The sequence below is a fragment of the Pediculus humanus genome, genomic scaffold (genome assembly GCF_000006295.1).
Source record: "Pediculus humanus corporis 1103172108319 genomic scaffold, whole genome shotgun sequence".
NCBI lineage: Eukaryota > Metazoa > Arthropoda > Insecta > Psocodea > Pediculidae > Pediculus > Pediculus humanus.
In genome coordinates this window covers 109520-124877 of record NW_002987888.1, presented here as the reverse complement: position 1 = coordinate 124877, position 15358 = coordinate 109520, and the positions used below count along the sequence as shown (strand labels likewise).

The 15358-nt window shown below is 27.2% G+C and overlaps 1 protein-coding gene across 1 annotated transcript; it reads left to right on the top strand.

Moving 5' to 3' along the window:
• Nucleotides 1–364: 364 nt before the first annotated feature.
• On the top strand, nt 365–1420 carry Phum_PHUM610320 (uncharacterized protein; the record flags this gene model as incomplete). Its single annotated transcript, XM_002432994.1, has 3 exons — nt 365–503; nt 645–764; nt 831–1420. 3 exons carry the CDS (start codon nt 365–367, stop codon nt 1418–1420), a joined length of 849 nt encoding a protein of 282 aa, XP_002433039.1.
• Between the last annotated feature and the right edge of the window lie 13938 nt (nt 1421–15358).

The window sequence follows — 15358 nt, the reverse complement described above, 5'->3', positions numbered from 1 at the left end:
CGGGCGTACAAAAACGCACGCGTTTACATATGTTCCTCACGTCAGATTCACTATATTTAAATAAAGGTAATTTTTTTTTTTTTTTTTTTTTTTTTTTTTTTACCTGACACAATGATGAATTGCGGTTTTTTTTATATTTGCATTTGAAAACCTATTAATTCACGGTTGTTCTTGTCCAGGGGACTGTCAAAAAAAAAAAAAAAAAGGTTTCAAGAATTTTCATTTTCTTTTTATTTTTCTTCTTCCTCGTCTTCTTCTTTGACTGATGATCTCAACGTGAAAATTTTTTTTTTTCCAGGCAAACCAGGATAAATTTCCGAGTCGTTTTGCCGAAATCGTCAACGAAATTCACCATTCCAGCAAAATGATAAAAGAAACGAAAAATAATATTAAAGATGTTGAAAAGAAAAATGTCGATTGGAATAGGAAACGTTTTAAAATGAAATGGTTAGCGACGAACGATTGTAAAAATCGTAACGAAAAATTAAAATTGCGAGAAGGAAGTTGGAAATACGATGATGATGAGAACGATGATGGCGATGGCGGCGGTGATGGCGGTGGCGACGACGACGACAACGAAAACGACGACAAAATTTCCAGTCGTTTAAAATCCATAGAAAAAAAAAATTATAATCAATTCGTAGGTGAGAATGATGTGGCGGGAAGCAGTCTCACATGTACAACGGTTGAAAGCGGTCGTGCGAGTTTAACGTCACGATCGACCGATCGATTCGCTCCTAAAATAAACAACAACAACAACAATAGTAACAACAATAACAACAAAAATAACAACAACAACAATTTCAATTATAAATATTACGGATTTTTAGATTCCGGCGATGAAACAAAAAACGATTTGATAACGAATAAGAAAAAGAAAAAAAAAAAAAACGATGCGAACGGAGTCGTGGCGGTAGACGGGAATGAGGAAAACGACGTCGTCGTCGATTTTTTTCACAATAAAAATAATCGATCTCGAAACGATTGTGATTCGATAAATAAATATAAAATGAACGACGGTGTGAAAACGTTGATGACGACAACATCGGAAAAGGAAATCGTGTACGAAAATATAAAAACGGATTCGCGTACGAAAATGTTAACGAATAAAAAAACATCGTCGGATTCGTGTAAAACGTTTAATAAAAACCGTAACGAAATCAATAAGAAACAAAATCACGAACATTTATTAAGCAGAAGATTTTTAGAATGTAATTTAAAATTTGGCGGTAAATTTGGAAATTTCGCGCAACCGGAAACGTCAACGTGGAATTTCAATAGCGTTTACGGCGGTGACAACGTTTACGACAATTACAACGACGGATTTTCTTATTTGGAATCGAAATACGCGTATACCGTGAGCGGGATACCTGGAAATTTGGCACAATCATCCGCGGCAGCTGCTTTCTTCGCAAGGTAAGTAAGACAATCAATTTTCCCTTTTTTTTTACTTTTACATTTTTCTTCCTTTTTTTTTTCTTTTTTCTTTTCTTTCCTTTTTTTTTTTATTAAAATTGGACTCCGATATTAAAAAACGTGAGACGGTTTCTAATAGTTTCATTTTGAAAAAAATGAGTGAAATTTTTAAAATTGTATTGGATTTGAATAAAAAGGAAAAAAGGAAGGAAAAAAAGGAAGGAAAAAAAAAGTGACCGAAAAAAAAAAATTTATGTTACGGTTATATAATTCCATAAGTTTTTTAAAAATGAATTTTGCTTTCCCCTGCTCCCCGCGCCCCTCTTTCCCCCCAAGCGAGTTCCCCTTTTTCGTTTTTATAATAATTAAAAAAAAAGAAAAAAGGAGCGGCGGGGGGGGGGTTCGTAAATTTTTTCGACTTTTTTTTTTTTTTAATTTTCTTATTTTTTTACCTTTTAATTTTAACCTTTGATGTAAATTTTAATAAGAATTTTTTTTTTTTTTTTCGTAAGGAAAATTTTCATTAAAGCTATAAACTATTTTTTTTTTTTTTAATGAAAATTATTTAGAGCTTTTTTTTCTTACACGTTTTTTTTTTAAATTTTTTTCCAACGATAAATTAACGATGAAAAAACAAAAAAAATTCGATTTAAAAAAAAAAAAAATTTTTTTCTTTTTTTGAATCGCCATGCGTTTATGTTCATTATTAATATTATTATTATTATTATTATTAAACCTTTTTGTACGTGAGAGAGTGACGGAAGAGACAGCGTGACGATGTATTTGTGACAAATATTTCGACGCCATTTTTTTTATTTTTTTTATTACGCGTGTTTCATTAATGACAGTCATGCCAAAAATAAATAAAAAAAAAAAAAATTTTTTTTTCACGTTTCAGATCATCTCTTCGTTATTATTATTATCATCATCATCATTATTATTATTTATTTATTTATGTATTCATTTATGTATTTTTTTTTTTACGTTTTACGTTTTTAAGATTTTCTGCGGTTTTCTTATTTCGTTAAAAAAAGGGAAGAAAAAAAATGAAAAATTTACGTTGAGAATATTAAAATTATTACTTTATTTTCTCTCTCTCTCTTATATTTTTCATTTATTACGTTCGGATTTCATGGAAAATTTTATTTTATTTTATTTTATTTATTTTTTCTTTTTTAATAACCCTTGAGAATTTATTTATTTATTTTCATTATTAAATTTTTAATAATGCGAATTTTTTTTTCTTTTTTTCCGGGAAAGTAAAATCAGAAACAAGCAATTATTTATTATGGCAATATGTAAAATAAATTGAACGTCAGTTATTATTATTATTATCATTATTATCGTCGTCGTCGTCGTCGTCGTACTGACTTTTTTCGGTTAATAATGAAATTTAAAAAAAAAAATTTTTTTTCGAAAAATTTTATGAAAATAAAAAAAAAAATTAAAAATTTTGGCCAATTGCCTGAAAGGGTTAAAAAGTTCATTTAGAAAAAAAAAATAAAAAATAAAAAAAAATTTTTTTTTGGTGAGTGCGTGAGTGTGTGCGTGCGCGTGTACGCGTGAAAGCGACGATCAACGTTGTCAATTTTATTATTATTAATATTATTATTATTACGTCAGTGACGTTTACGCAGTAATTTTTATTAAAATTTATGTAACTTAAACAAAACATTAGTTAAATTTAAAACGCGAAAAAAAGTTGCGATAATAATAATAATAATAATAATAATAATAATAATAATAATGATAATAATAATAATGTTAAAGTGTAAAACGGGAAAGTTTTTTTAGTAGGGAGGGGGGAAGGGGGAAGGATGGGATTTCAAAATGTCGGTAATAAAACTCAAAATGTTTTGAGTAATAAAAACAAAATAAAGAAGAAGAAGGAATTAAGAAAGAACATCGGGGAGAGAGAGAGAGAGTGAGACAGGAAAAAAAAAATTCGAATAATTTTTCCGGGTGGGGGGGCGGTTGGAAATCATTTCGATTTTCTAATATGACGTCATCATTTTCCGTTATTTTTTGTTTTATTTTGTCCGGGATTTATTCCAGTTCAAATAAATTTTTTTTGTACCAAATTCAAAATTTTCGATTAGAACAAAAAAGAAGGATAAAAAATCCACGTGCGATTCGTTTTTTTTTTTTTTTTTCATAAACGTGCGTATCCCTCCCTTTAAAAAAATTATTATTATTATTATTATTATTATTATTATTATTATTATTATTATTATTATTATTATTATTTAAATTAACTAATCCGTTAAAAAAAAAAAAAACTTTCAGGTTTATATTTATATATAAAACATTGAATTGCTTTTAAGCTTTCGATTGATTATTACTTGATGTTTTTAAAAGAGTGTTTCGTGGATGAAGTTTTCGACGTGATTTTTCATTCATTCATTCATTTTTTTTCTCTCTTTCTCTCTCCCCGTTTCGCTAAATGATCTAATAAATAAAAAATTCAAAGTTGCCATCACGTAAAAATTGACGGGGAAATATAAAAAAAAAAAAAATTAAAACCCCTTTAAAATAAAATATATCCCAAGATGGATTAGTTAGCGGTGTTAGAACAGGTGTTGAAAAATTTCTTTAAAAAAAAAAAAAAAAAAAAAAAATTACTTCAAAAGATTTTTTTTTTTACAATTATTACTTTTTTTCGTCGTGTTTATTAAAACAAAAAGGACAGCAACAACCAAAACATGTTTTCGATTTTATGTTTTTGTCAAAACAAAAAAAAAAAAAAATTTTTTTAAGATTAATTAACTCGCAAAAAAAAAAGAAACCCGCTAAAATAATTCGATTTCTTTTTTTTTTATTTAAATAATATCAAAAAAAAATTCATTGAGATTCTAATGACACGACTAATTTTTTTTTTAAATTTTATTTCGCTTTAATTAACTCATCAAAAAAAAAAAAACCAAAAAAATTTATATGTCTGCGGCCGAAATAAAATGGAGTGGTAGTAGTAGTAGTAATAAATTTAAAAAAAAAAATTTGTTAGTAATTAAAAAAAAAAAGGATTGAACACTCGACGAAACGCGCGTTAAACGCCAACTAAAACGCGTTAAAACGCGCGTTTCGTCGCTGCCTCTTTTAACCTTAATTTATTACTAAAAAGAAAACATAAATTTATTACTCGTGAAAATAAATTATGTTAAACATAAAAAAAAAATAAAAACAAGATGTTACTTAGAGCGGTTAATGGGATTAATGGGTGCCAGATGTTTCGTACATTAAACATTTAAACAATCAGATAATCAATCAATCAATCAATCAATCAATCAAATCTACCGGTATGAAAATTATTTAATAATAAGTACATCTCTTCGAATTGTATTATTTTCCCATTTACCTGCTCTGTTTGCGTCGTGTAAAAACAATCGTGTTATTATTATTCTCGCGTTAATTTACTTTTATTATAAAATTTTTAAAAAATTTTCCTCGTTGAATCCGCTCCCAAATAATTTTTAGGAAAAGAAATTTTTTTTTTCTTTCTTGCATAAAACGTGAATAAAAAAAAATAATAATAATAAAAAGGTTTATAAAATTATAAAATGTGTGACGTAACGACTACAACGACGACTACTACGACGACTTTGCATTAATAATAATAATAATAATAATAATAATATGCTTTAAAAATGGTTATTTGTTTGCCCAGGAGATATTTAATGGTAAACCAACCAATTTGTGAAAGCGTTATGGGATTAATTGATTTTAATATCGTTGTTTGAAAAAAAAAAAAAAAAAATAAGAAGAAGTGCGACATTTTTTTTTTTTTTTAAAGTCATTCCAGTCGTTTTAAAAATTTGTTTTTGGGGAGGAAGCGGCATGCGGGGAGTGGAGGGGAGGGGGGTTTAATCTGGATAAAAATGAAAAAAAACTTGGAAAAAACTTGGTTGGCAACGCCAACGCGATAGATTTATAAGTAGTGAAAAAGATTTTAATGAGGTTTAAAACCGCACGCGCGCGTTTTTTTAAATATTTTTTTTTTTTTTTTTTACGCGTTAAATAAATAAAAAATAAATTTTTCGCCTCATTTGCGGTTGTTTATTATCATTATTATCATTATTATTATTATTATTGTTGTTGTTGTTATTTTCATTCATTTCTTTTTTGTTTTTGTTTTTTTTGGAAAACGAAATTTTTTTTTTTTTTTAACGGAATTTTTTTGGGAATGGGTGGGACAATTCAAACAATGATAAATGATTTAAATGACGTCACAACGAGAATTATTTAACAAAAAAAGTAAATAAATCAGAATTCATTTTATTTGAAATATTTTTGGCGCGAAAAAAAAGCTTTAAAGTTCAACAAGTGATGATAAATCGATGATAGTCATCGATGATTACATTTGTTAAACGTCGTTCGTTAAAACTTTAATTTTTTTTTTTTTTTAAATTCCAGTCATTGGAATTTATTCCAGAAACCTGGAGTGAGAGAGAGAGACAGAGAGAGAAAAAAAACAAAATTTCAATCTAGCATATCAAAACTCGACATTCCATGTTTAATTTTCATTTTTCGTTTCATGTTTTTTATGTTTTTTTATGTTTTTGTTATAAATTTTTTTTTTTTTTTAATTATGTTTTCTAATCATGTTTATAGTCACGTGATACATTTTTTTTTGACGTTTAACGTTTTAATTTGTTTACCACCTTTGTGGTGATTCTTTTTCTTTTTTACCTGAGAATTTCTTTTGTTTTTTTTTAACGATTCACATGTAAAATAAACCATCAGTTGGGTTTATTATTATTATTATTATTATTATTATTACTAATTATTACCGCTTAAAGGTAAAGTAATTATAAACGACGACGACGATAATGATGATGATAGTTTTTTTTTTTCGACTCTCTCTAATTAGTTCAAATTTTATTTACTTATTCATTATTATTTTTTTTTTAACGAAGATGTAAATTTTTTTTTTTTTTCCCAACGTTGAAATTAAATTTTTTTTTTAATACTTTAACTCAGGCGGTCGGTCAGGAGCGTAATAAGAATTATTAACAAATAAATAATTTTTAAATTGAAATATTTTTTTTTTTTATATAAATTTTAATTATTTTGAATCGATTGAAATTGAAAAAAAAAAATGTGAAAAAGGGGATGGGAGGGAAAAAACGTTTGGAAAATTATTTAAACTCGTTCTGAAAACATTATTAAGATGATAATAATGATAATAATAATAATAATAAGAATGATAATAAAAATGTATTAAAAAACGTCATCGTTTATTTACAAGGCGTGCAACGATGTATTGGAATAAAATACCCACGTGCGAATTATTTATTTAATTATGGACTTTACGGTTGTTACGTTTTTTCCAGTACGAAGAATGTTCTAGAACGTTTTCTAATTAAAAAAATAATTAATATATTAACCTAACGAAGTAAAATAATAATATAATAATAATAATAATAATAATAATAATAATAATAATAATAATAAAACTTGAAACGTGGAATCACGAGGATTTTTTTAATATATTTTTTATATACCGATATATATCGCAGTCGTTTTATTTATTAATTTTTTAGCAAATTTTCTTATCTAATTGCAATTGATACACCTGGAGAAAAAACGCGCGTGTGGTACGCACTCTCACGCATGTTTGTTTATTTTTTTTCGATTGTAAAAAAAACAAAACGAAACGAAACGACGACGAAAAAAAAAATTTTTTTTTTCCGTTTAATTTTTATTTTTCCAGTTTAATTCGTCTGATGACTAAATTTATCCAGACGGAGGTTTTATTTTTTGTGTGCGGTTTACACGTGTAAATACACGCGTAAATGTATTACGTATAGGCAGAATAATAATAAAATTAGTTATCGATAATTATTTTGTCGGTTTCGTCGTGGTTGCGGTTGCGATTGTTGTTGTTGTTGTTGTTGTTCTTATTGCGGTTTTTAAAAATAAAAAAAAAATTTAACCGTAAAACGATAATAAAAAAAAATATTAATGATAATAATAATGATGATGATGATTAGGATTTTATAAATAAAAGTAAACTGGAAAATGTAGCAGTGCGACGGTAAAATTTGAAAAAAAAAAAAACGTTTTTCCAGTAAGAAAGGAGTAATTTTTTACTTGGATAAAAACGAATACTAATAATAATAATACTAATAAGGAATGATTTCGAAATTTTGCTTATTTTGTGATTGGGGGAGGGGGAAAAAAAGAATGATGATGATGATAATTGATTTAATTATATTTTACCGTAGATATATATATAAGTAAAAATAATTTTATATTTTCTTAATATTACATTACACTATAAAAAATTTTAAGATATAAAATTACGTAAAAAAAAGAAAAAAAAATTTTTTTTATTGGTTTTAAAAGTTGATATCAATTACGTACGTACATAAAAATAATAATAATAATAATAGTAATAAAATTTTTATATAATCCGGAAAATTCATGAAATTTTGCAATCGGTCGAATGTGATATTTCACTACCGGAAAATACAGTTGGGGGTAATTTTTTTTTTCGAATTTTTTAATTAGCGACGATGGGGAAAATTCGACGTGGAAACAGAAAAATTCGAATCTTATATTAAAAGAAAAATGAAAAAACTTTTTTTTTTTTTTTCACGAAAAATTGATTCATCCTCTTGAAAATTTTCCATTAGCTCCAGTTTAGATTCTAAGACAATTCACATTAATTTCGTTAACGACTTTTCGAACCCTCCCGGTCATTTTTGAACAACAGCAAAAAAAGAAATATTTTTCTTTGGCAATGTGTTTATTGAAAGTTTATATCGTAGTTTTTTTTTTTTTTGGCATCTGCGTCCGTCTTTTTGATTTTTCTTATTGTTTTTCTTTTTCTTTCTTTCTTATCGTAACCTTCGACTAATCGTCGTAATCGTCGTCGTCGACCTCGACGCCATCATCGTCGTAATCATTCATTTCTCACTATCGTATTAATTAATTAATTAACGCTTTCGAGAAATTTTTTTTTTCTCTCGAAACTAAACTAATAAGAAATTTAATCGAATTCGAATTTTAAAAAAAATTTAAATTATTTTGATTAATCGATCGATCGATCGATTTTTAATCGATAATTGATATTATTCGTGATAAAATTTAACGATAATAATAATAATGGGGAAATTGGAAAAGAAAAAAAAAATGTCCGAAGGTATTAAAGATTAAATTCATTGACCGGTATTAATTTCACAACACAGATTTTATTACGTAAGAACTATTATTATTATTATTATTATTATTATTATTATTATTATTATTATTATTATTATTATCCACCATTAAACACGACAAGGCTACTTGTCGGAGTTTTTAAGTATTTATCCGAGGTTTCTACCCGATTCCTTAGGGACAAATACTCGAATTTCGGTGGTGCCACTTATTATAAGATAGCACCACATCAATTCTTGAAGGTCTTCCTGAGTCCGTCTTTTTCGATGGGAACGATTTGTCTCCTGAACTGGGCTCCAGTGACTAACATCTTTGGAGTGGCCAGGGTCAGAAGCAGTGAAATTCACGTTCTCGTCGAGCTGCCTCAGGTCGACAGTAGAACAAGATTTGTTTTTTGGTTCTTACTTTGTCTTGTTCTCATTTTTTTTTTTTTTGCTCTTTTAAGCCAACAGCACGTGGCGTTCTCAAACGGTCACCCATCCAAGTTTGCACCACGCCCGATGCTGCTTAACTTCGGTGATCGTACGGGAACCGGTGTGACCAGCACGCTATGGCCGTTGGCTTATTATTATTATTATTATTATTATTATTATTATTATTACTATTATTATGATTTCAACCCACGAATAATGGCGAGCGGAGTATAAAAAAAAAATGAATGAAAAAATATTGCATTTCGAAAAAGAAAAAAAAAAACCGGATTCATTTTAAATTAAACGAATTATTATTATTATTTTTTTAATCGCGTAATTTAGTCATTAACATAATTAACACTTACTTTTTTTTACCGTTTTTACCACTTGAAAAATTACTCCCGGTAATTTTTTTAATTACCACGTCAATCAACAATTCGTTACATGTTTTCAATAAAAAAAAAAAAAAAAATTACCACCTTGCTCCGCCATTAATGGTAATATCACCGTAAATTAATTTTATTACCAGCAACCGACCGACCGCATTTTCGTTATTAAATCAATCAAACGTGTTTACAGTTTGTTAATAATCGATAGATCGACGATCGATTCGATTTATCGATTCTTGTATTAATTATTATACGGACACGTATATAATTTTTTAAAAAATGAAATAAGTATTTTCGAAATTTTATAAATTAATAATAAAATAAAATTTTCGTTTTTGTAGTAGTAGTAGTAGTAGCGTGCTGTCTTTCCTGTTGTTTCCCAAACGTTCGTTTCCTTCGACCCCTGACGAAATAGACGTAAATTATTGTTTTTTTTTTTTGCTTTTTTCTTTGCAGCAGACGATAAAAAGTTTCGAATCGGTTTTTTTTATGATTGTCGAATAGTTATCGAGAGTTAAAAAGTTTTTTTTTTTTGCTTTTTTTTTCCTTCCGTTTCCTGTCAGGAAAACGTTATAGATATTTTAATATAACATGAAAAAGTACTTGAATGAAAATTTTTTTAACTGCAGAAGAAAATAATTCGAAAGGGGGAAGGGAAAATAAATTGGGAGGGGGGGTGAGTTCGACGAGGTAGTGGTAGGAAAAACTCACCGGATTTTATGTTGCCGTGAGAAATTTACGATCCACGAATGGGAGGAGAGGGGGGAAATTTTCACCCGTTCGTTTGTTGCATACGTTCGAATCGCTCTCTCTCTCTCTCTCACACTCTTTCGAACGGGGAGTGATTTGTCAAAAAAAAAAAAAAAAAAAAAAAACTTTCTAGAAGTTTTTTCTTAAAGTCTTGCCTCTCGAATAAAAAAAAAAAAGAAAGAAAAGAAATCATTGCGTTAAAGATTTCCTTTTCACATAAATCTGTTGTCGTTTTTTTCTTTCTCTCTTTCTCTTTCTTTCTCTTTTCCAACAGAAAAGCTTTTACAACGGGAAAAAGATTTTACGCAATTTTCAATGAAAACCGCCCCTCACGTTTAATAATAATAATAATAATAATGATAAAAAAAATAATTTTTTTTTTTTTACTTTATACGTACTTAATTAATTTAAAGAAGGTAAAATTTTAAATTAAATAAAATAATACTTGCTATTATTATTATTATTATTATTATTATTATTATTAATGACGTTTATTGTTTATTACGTCACGTTTACACGACTAACGTCATTCATTTTCCCTTTCATTTTGTTTTTGTCTCGCACACACACGTGAAATAATAATAATAATAATAATTTTTTTAATGAAAAAAGTTTAATTTCATATTTCTTCTTTGTGTTTTATCTTTTCTGTGGTTGACATTTTGGCGCGAAAATTTCTCTTTTCACGTGATTTTAAATTTTTTTTTATAACGGTTTTTTTGAAAAGAATTATATATATAACAAAACAAAAAAAAAAGAAAACAAAAGGGAGAAGAAGAAGAAGAAGAGAAAAAAAATTTTTTTTTTTTCATTTAAAAAAATCATAATTTTTTATAGCCGCCGACGTTGTTTTAAATTACTTTAGCTATAAAAACCCTTTTCACTCTCTCTCTCTCTCTCTTTCTCTTTTTTTAAACTGTAAACGAGGTAATAAAAAGGTTATGATAATGATGATGATGATGATAATATTTATTTTATTTTTTTTCTTTTCTTTTTGTTTCGGTTGATTTTTTTTCGTTTTTTTTTTGTTTACCATCCGCTCGCAATTTTTTTGTTTTGTTTTTGTTTTAATTGAAACAGTCATAAAATGTTGTTTGTTTTTGAAAACAAAAAAAAATAATGAAACGAGATAATATTTTGAAAACACGAAGAGAAGCAGAAGAGAAGAGAAAAGGATCATCAAGATGAGATGGAGCATACGACTACTACTACTACTACTAATTTCATTTTTTTTTGAAATATTAATGAACTCAAAGGTTGAACGTTAGGGAAAAATAAACAGATATACACGTTCAAGATTTCGTTAAGGGTTATTATTATTATTATTATGGAAAAGTTTATAAGAAAATTAAAACGTGAGAGAAAGAGAAAATGTTTACGAAAGCGAAAGAGAGAAAGAGATGGAGAGAGATAGAGTCGAAACCTGGGGGAAGAGACTAAATAAAACATACAGAGAGAGAGAGAGAGAGAGAGAGATAGAATGGAAACAGAAGGGGATGAATATGAGTAAAATTTAAAGAGAGAAAGAGAGAGAGAGAGAAAGGTAAAAAGGTGATGGCATAACTAAAAATAATAACACAAAGGGCAAAGGTCAATTAGTTTTAATTCCTTTGTTGATTAACTCTTTATTATTATTATTATTACTTTTTTTGAATTATTTTAAATTAAAGTCGGACATTTTTATTTATTTATTTATTTTTAAATTAAAAAAATATATATTTATATATTTAATAAAATTTTATTAAATTCGTAAAAATAATAATAATATTAATAGTAATAATAATAATATCAACCCATAATGGTTGAATGAAAAACCGATAAGAAATTATACATTTAAAAAAAAAAAATAGGAAAAAGAAAAAAGAAAAAGTTATCGTGGTGGAATAAAATGAAGAAGAAGAAGAAGAAGAAGCTGGAAAAGAAAAAGCTGGAGAATAAGAATCTGGAGAAATATTGGTAAAAGTGATAACATCAGCCTTTAAGAGTTCAGAAAAGAAAAGTTTTTAACGAGACTTGATAAAACCTCAAAAACTATATTTTCACTCGTTTATTATTTCTCCATATCACTTTTATCATTTGAATTTAATAATAATTTTTGATATTTTATTTATTAAATAAATTATTATATTTTAAATTCTCTCTCTTTCTCTCCCTCTCTCTCTTTCACTCTCTCCTTTTGATGGTTTTCAATTATATTTTAAATGGTGGTTTTTTAGTCTTTAAATACTAAAAAATTTTATGTATAAAGAGAGTAATTAGCGTAATTTTTAGTTTTTCAAATAATTTTTTTTTGATTGGTTCCTGTAACCAATTATTTGGGCTTTTTTAAAAGGAAAAATTATTATCATTATCATTATCATTATCATTATCATTATTAGTATTTTAGGGGTTTAAAAGTGTTTTATGTATCGGAAAAAGTTTTCCAGTTGGTGTAGTATTAACGATAGAATTTTTTTTTCGTCTGGAGAATTTTAGTCTCGTCGCATATTTCGACTGATGAGCTCTTAAATACCTACACGACCGTCGTCAACTATTTCCGGTTCGCAATCCGCATTTTGATTTGTTTGTCGCGTTTGTTGTTTGTACGAAAACTCGCGAACGATACCGACTATGACTCGAAAAGAAAGGTCGAATCGTAGTTTTTGTTACAAACTCGCGAAAAATTTTTTTTACGAAAGAAAGACATTCGCACGGATCGTGTTTTTTTTTTTAAATTTTCGCGGTAAATTCAAATATCGAAAAACCGGAAATTAAAAATGATTGTTTCGTTATTCAAATTTTCCACTACTCTAAAAAAAAAAAAAATTTTTTTTAAAAATTATAATAAAGTTTCGATTCAAAATATTGATCCTTTTTATCGTTGACGAATTTATCACCATTATTATTATTATTATTATTATTTTTTATTATACTAAAAACGTGAGCAAGACATTTTATTGCATTAAATAAACACATTTCGTTAGAAAGAGAGGGGGGAAAAGAAAGGGGGGGGAGAGAGAGAAAGAGAGAAAGAAAAAAAGGGAACGTCTGATTTACATAAACCGTTTCGACAGGGCCTTAATCCGAACGGTTTCAAATAAAAGAGGGCATTTAGCAGCTTTTTCATCCGTTCTATAGTTTTTCCTATCCGAACCTCCTCTTTTTTTTTCTTTTTTCTTTTTTCATCCAGCTTTTGTTATTTCTCTCTCTCTCTCACTTCTCCCTTTCCGGTTTTCTTTTTTTTTTTTTTTTGTTTTTCTTTTATTCTTTCAAAAAGAAAGATTTTCTATTTATTTTTTTTTTTTTTTACGCGATCGCTTATCACTTTTTCTTTATTTTTCAAACTATTTCCATTTTTATGCAATTTTATTTTGAGATTTTCATCTCACTTATCGAATCTGCTTTTTCTCCCCTTCCTTCTCTACCTCCTCTTTCTTCTTTTTTACTTATAAACTTTTTGTTTTTTTTCCCCTCTTCCTTCCTTCCTTCTCTTTTTTTTTTAAATTAAAATTTGATTGTAGTTTAAAAAAAACTTTTCATAACAAGATTAAAAATAAAAAATAAAAATATTAACAAACGGTTTTTTTAAATAATAATAATAATGATGATGATGATGATGACGTAAATTATTTTTTTTAACTTATTTTAAAATTTAAATGAAATTTTATTGATTGCATTCGTACAAGTGAGAGAAAGATTTTTTTTTTTTATTTTCCAATTGGTTTTATCATTCTTATCAATTATTATTATTATTAGTATTATTATTATTATTTATATTATCATTAAGTTTTTTTTGTCGGTCTGGAAAAAAAGTTAAGGGATGAGAAAAAGCCTTTTAACGGTTTTTTTTCGTGATAAATTCCAATCGAAACGTTAGGATCGTTCGTTCGGTTTTTTTTTTTTGTACAAATATGTATTGTTTGTTTTTGTTTTTTTTTCCCCTCGTTGTTTTATTGTTTTTAGATTTGAGGAGATACGAATTGAGATGAAATCAATCTAAAAATAAAATCAAAGGTGGAGAAAAAAAAAAAAAAAGAAGAGCTAATGGACCAATTTTAAGTAGGAATGTTTTAGTGGGGCCGATACGAAACCGAAAGTTGATTTTTTTTCTTTGTAAATTCTTTTTCCCCCCCTTCCCCCGTCATTTTATCTAAAATCTTCCCTCGTGGTTTCTTTCCCCCCCCCCTATCTCTTTCCCCGTGCGTGCGTGTGTGCGTGCATGTGTGTGTGTGATTTTTCCCTATTTTTTCTAAATCTTATCTTCATCTCTTTTATGTACATTTATTTTTTTTTTTACCTCTCTTGTCGAAGACAAACGTAAATTTTTATCTTTTCCGTCGTATTAATAACCGTCGTACGAAATAAATCTTTACAGGGAATTTCTTTACGGGGAAATCTTTACGGGGAAATTTTTTTTTTTTCTTTTTTTTCCAAAATTTAATATTTAAAAAGTAAGTAAGGAAATGAATATTAAATGATTTTTAAGAAAAGTGAAAATGAATAATGAAAAAGAAAAAGGAAAAAGATGAACCGGAGAAAAGAAAGAAAGAAAAAAGAAAGAAAGGGAGGGAAAAAAAAAGACAGAGTAAGGAAATAAAAAATAAAAAGGGGGGAGGGGAAAGGCGAGGAAGGAAGGGAGAAAGGGAAAAAAAGAGTTTTTTTTTTCCTACGGTAATTAAATTGATGAAGAAAATTATTATTATTATTATTATTATTATTTTTATTACTATTAATTTAAACAATAAAATAATTTTAATTTTTTTTTTATTTGTTTAAATATTTTTTTTTTTTTTTTTTGATAAATCGTTTGTCGGTTAAAATTGTTAAATGAAGCAGAAGAATATAAAGATTATTTATCAAACTAGAAAAAATAATAATAATAATTTTTTAAATTTTATCTCGTTGGGCAACAAGACGAAAGGGAAATTTTTCCGAATACGGTTCGAACGAAAAAACAATCAGAAATGATTTTTTTTGTACTAGATAAAGGAGGAGTCCGATTTGTTTCAGGTTGGTTCGTGCGGAGGGATGCGGGTGCGTGGGAAGGGGGGAGAGGGCGGTACGAAAGCACTGATTAAGAGAAATTTTTTTTTTTTTTTTATTTTAAGGGAGGATTAGGGATCGAAGGAAAGGAGAAAAAAAGGCATAAAATCAGGGTGTCGTATTAATACTTGTCGTCATTTATTATTTGAAAATCGACGTTATTATTATTATAGATACACGTTTTAGAATTTGAAGAAAGGGAATTTT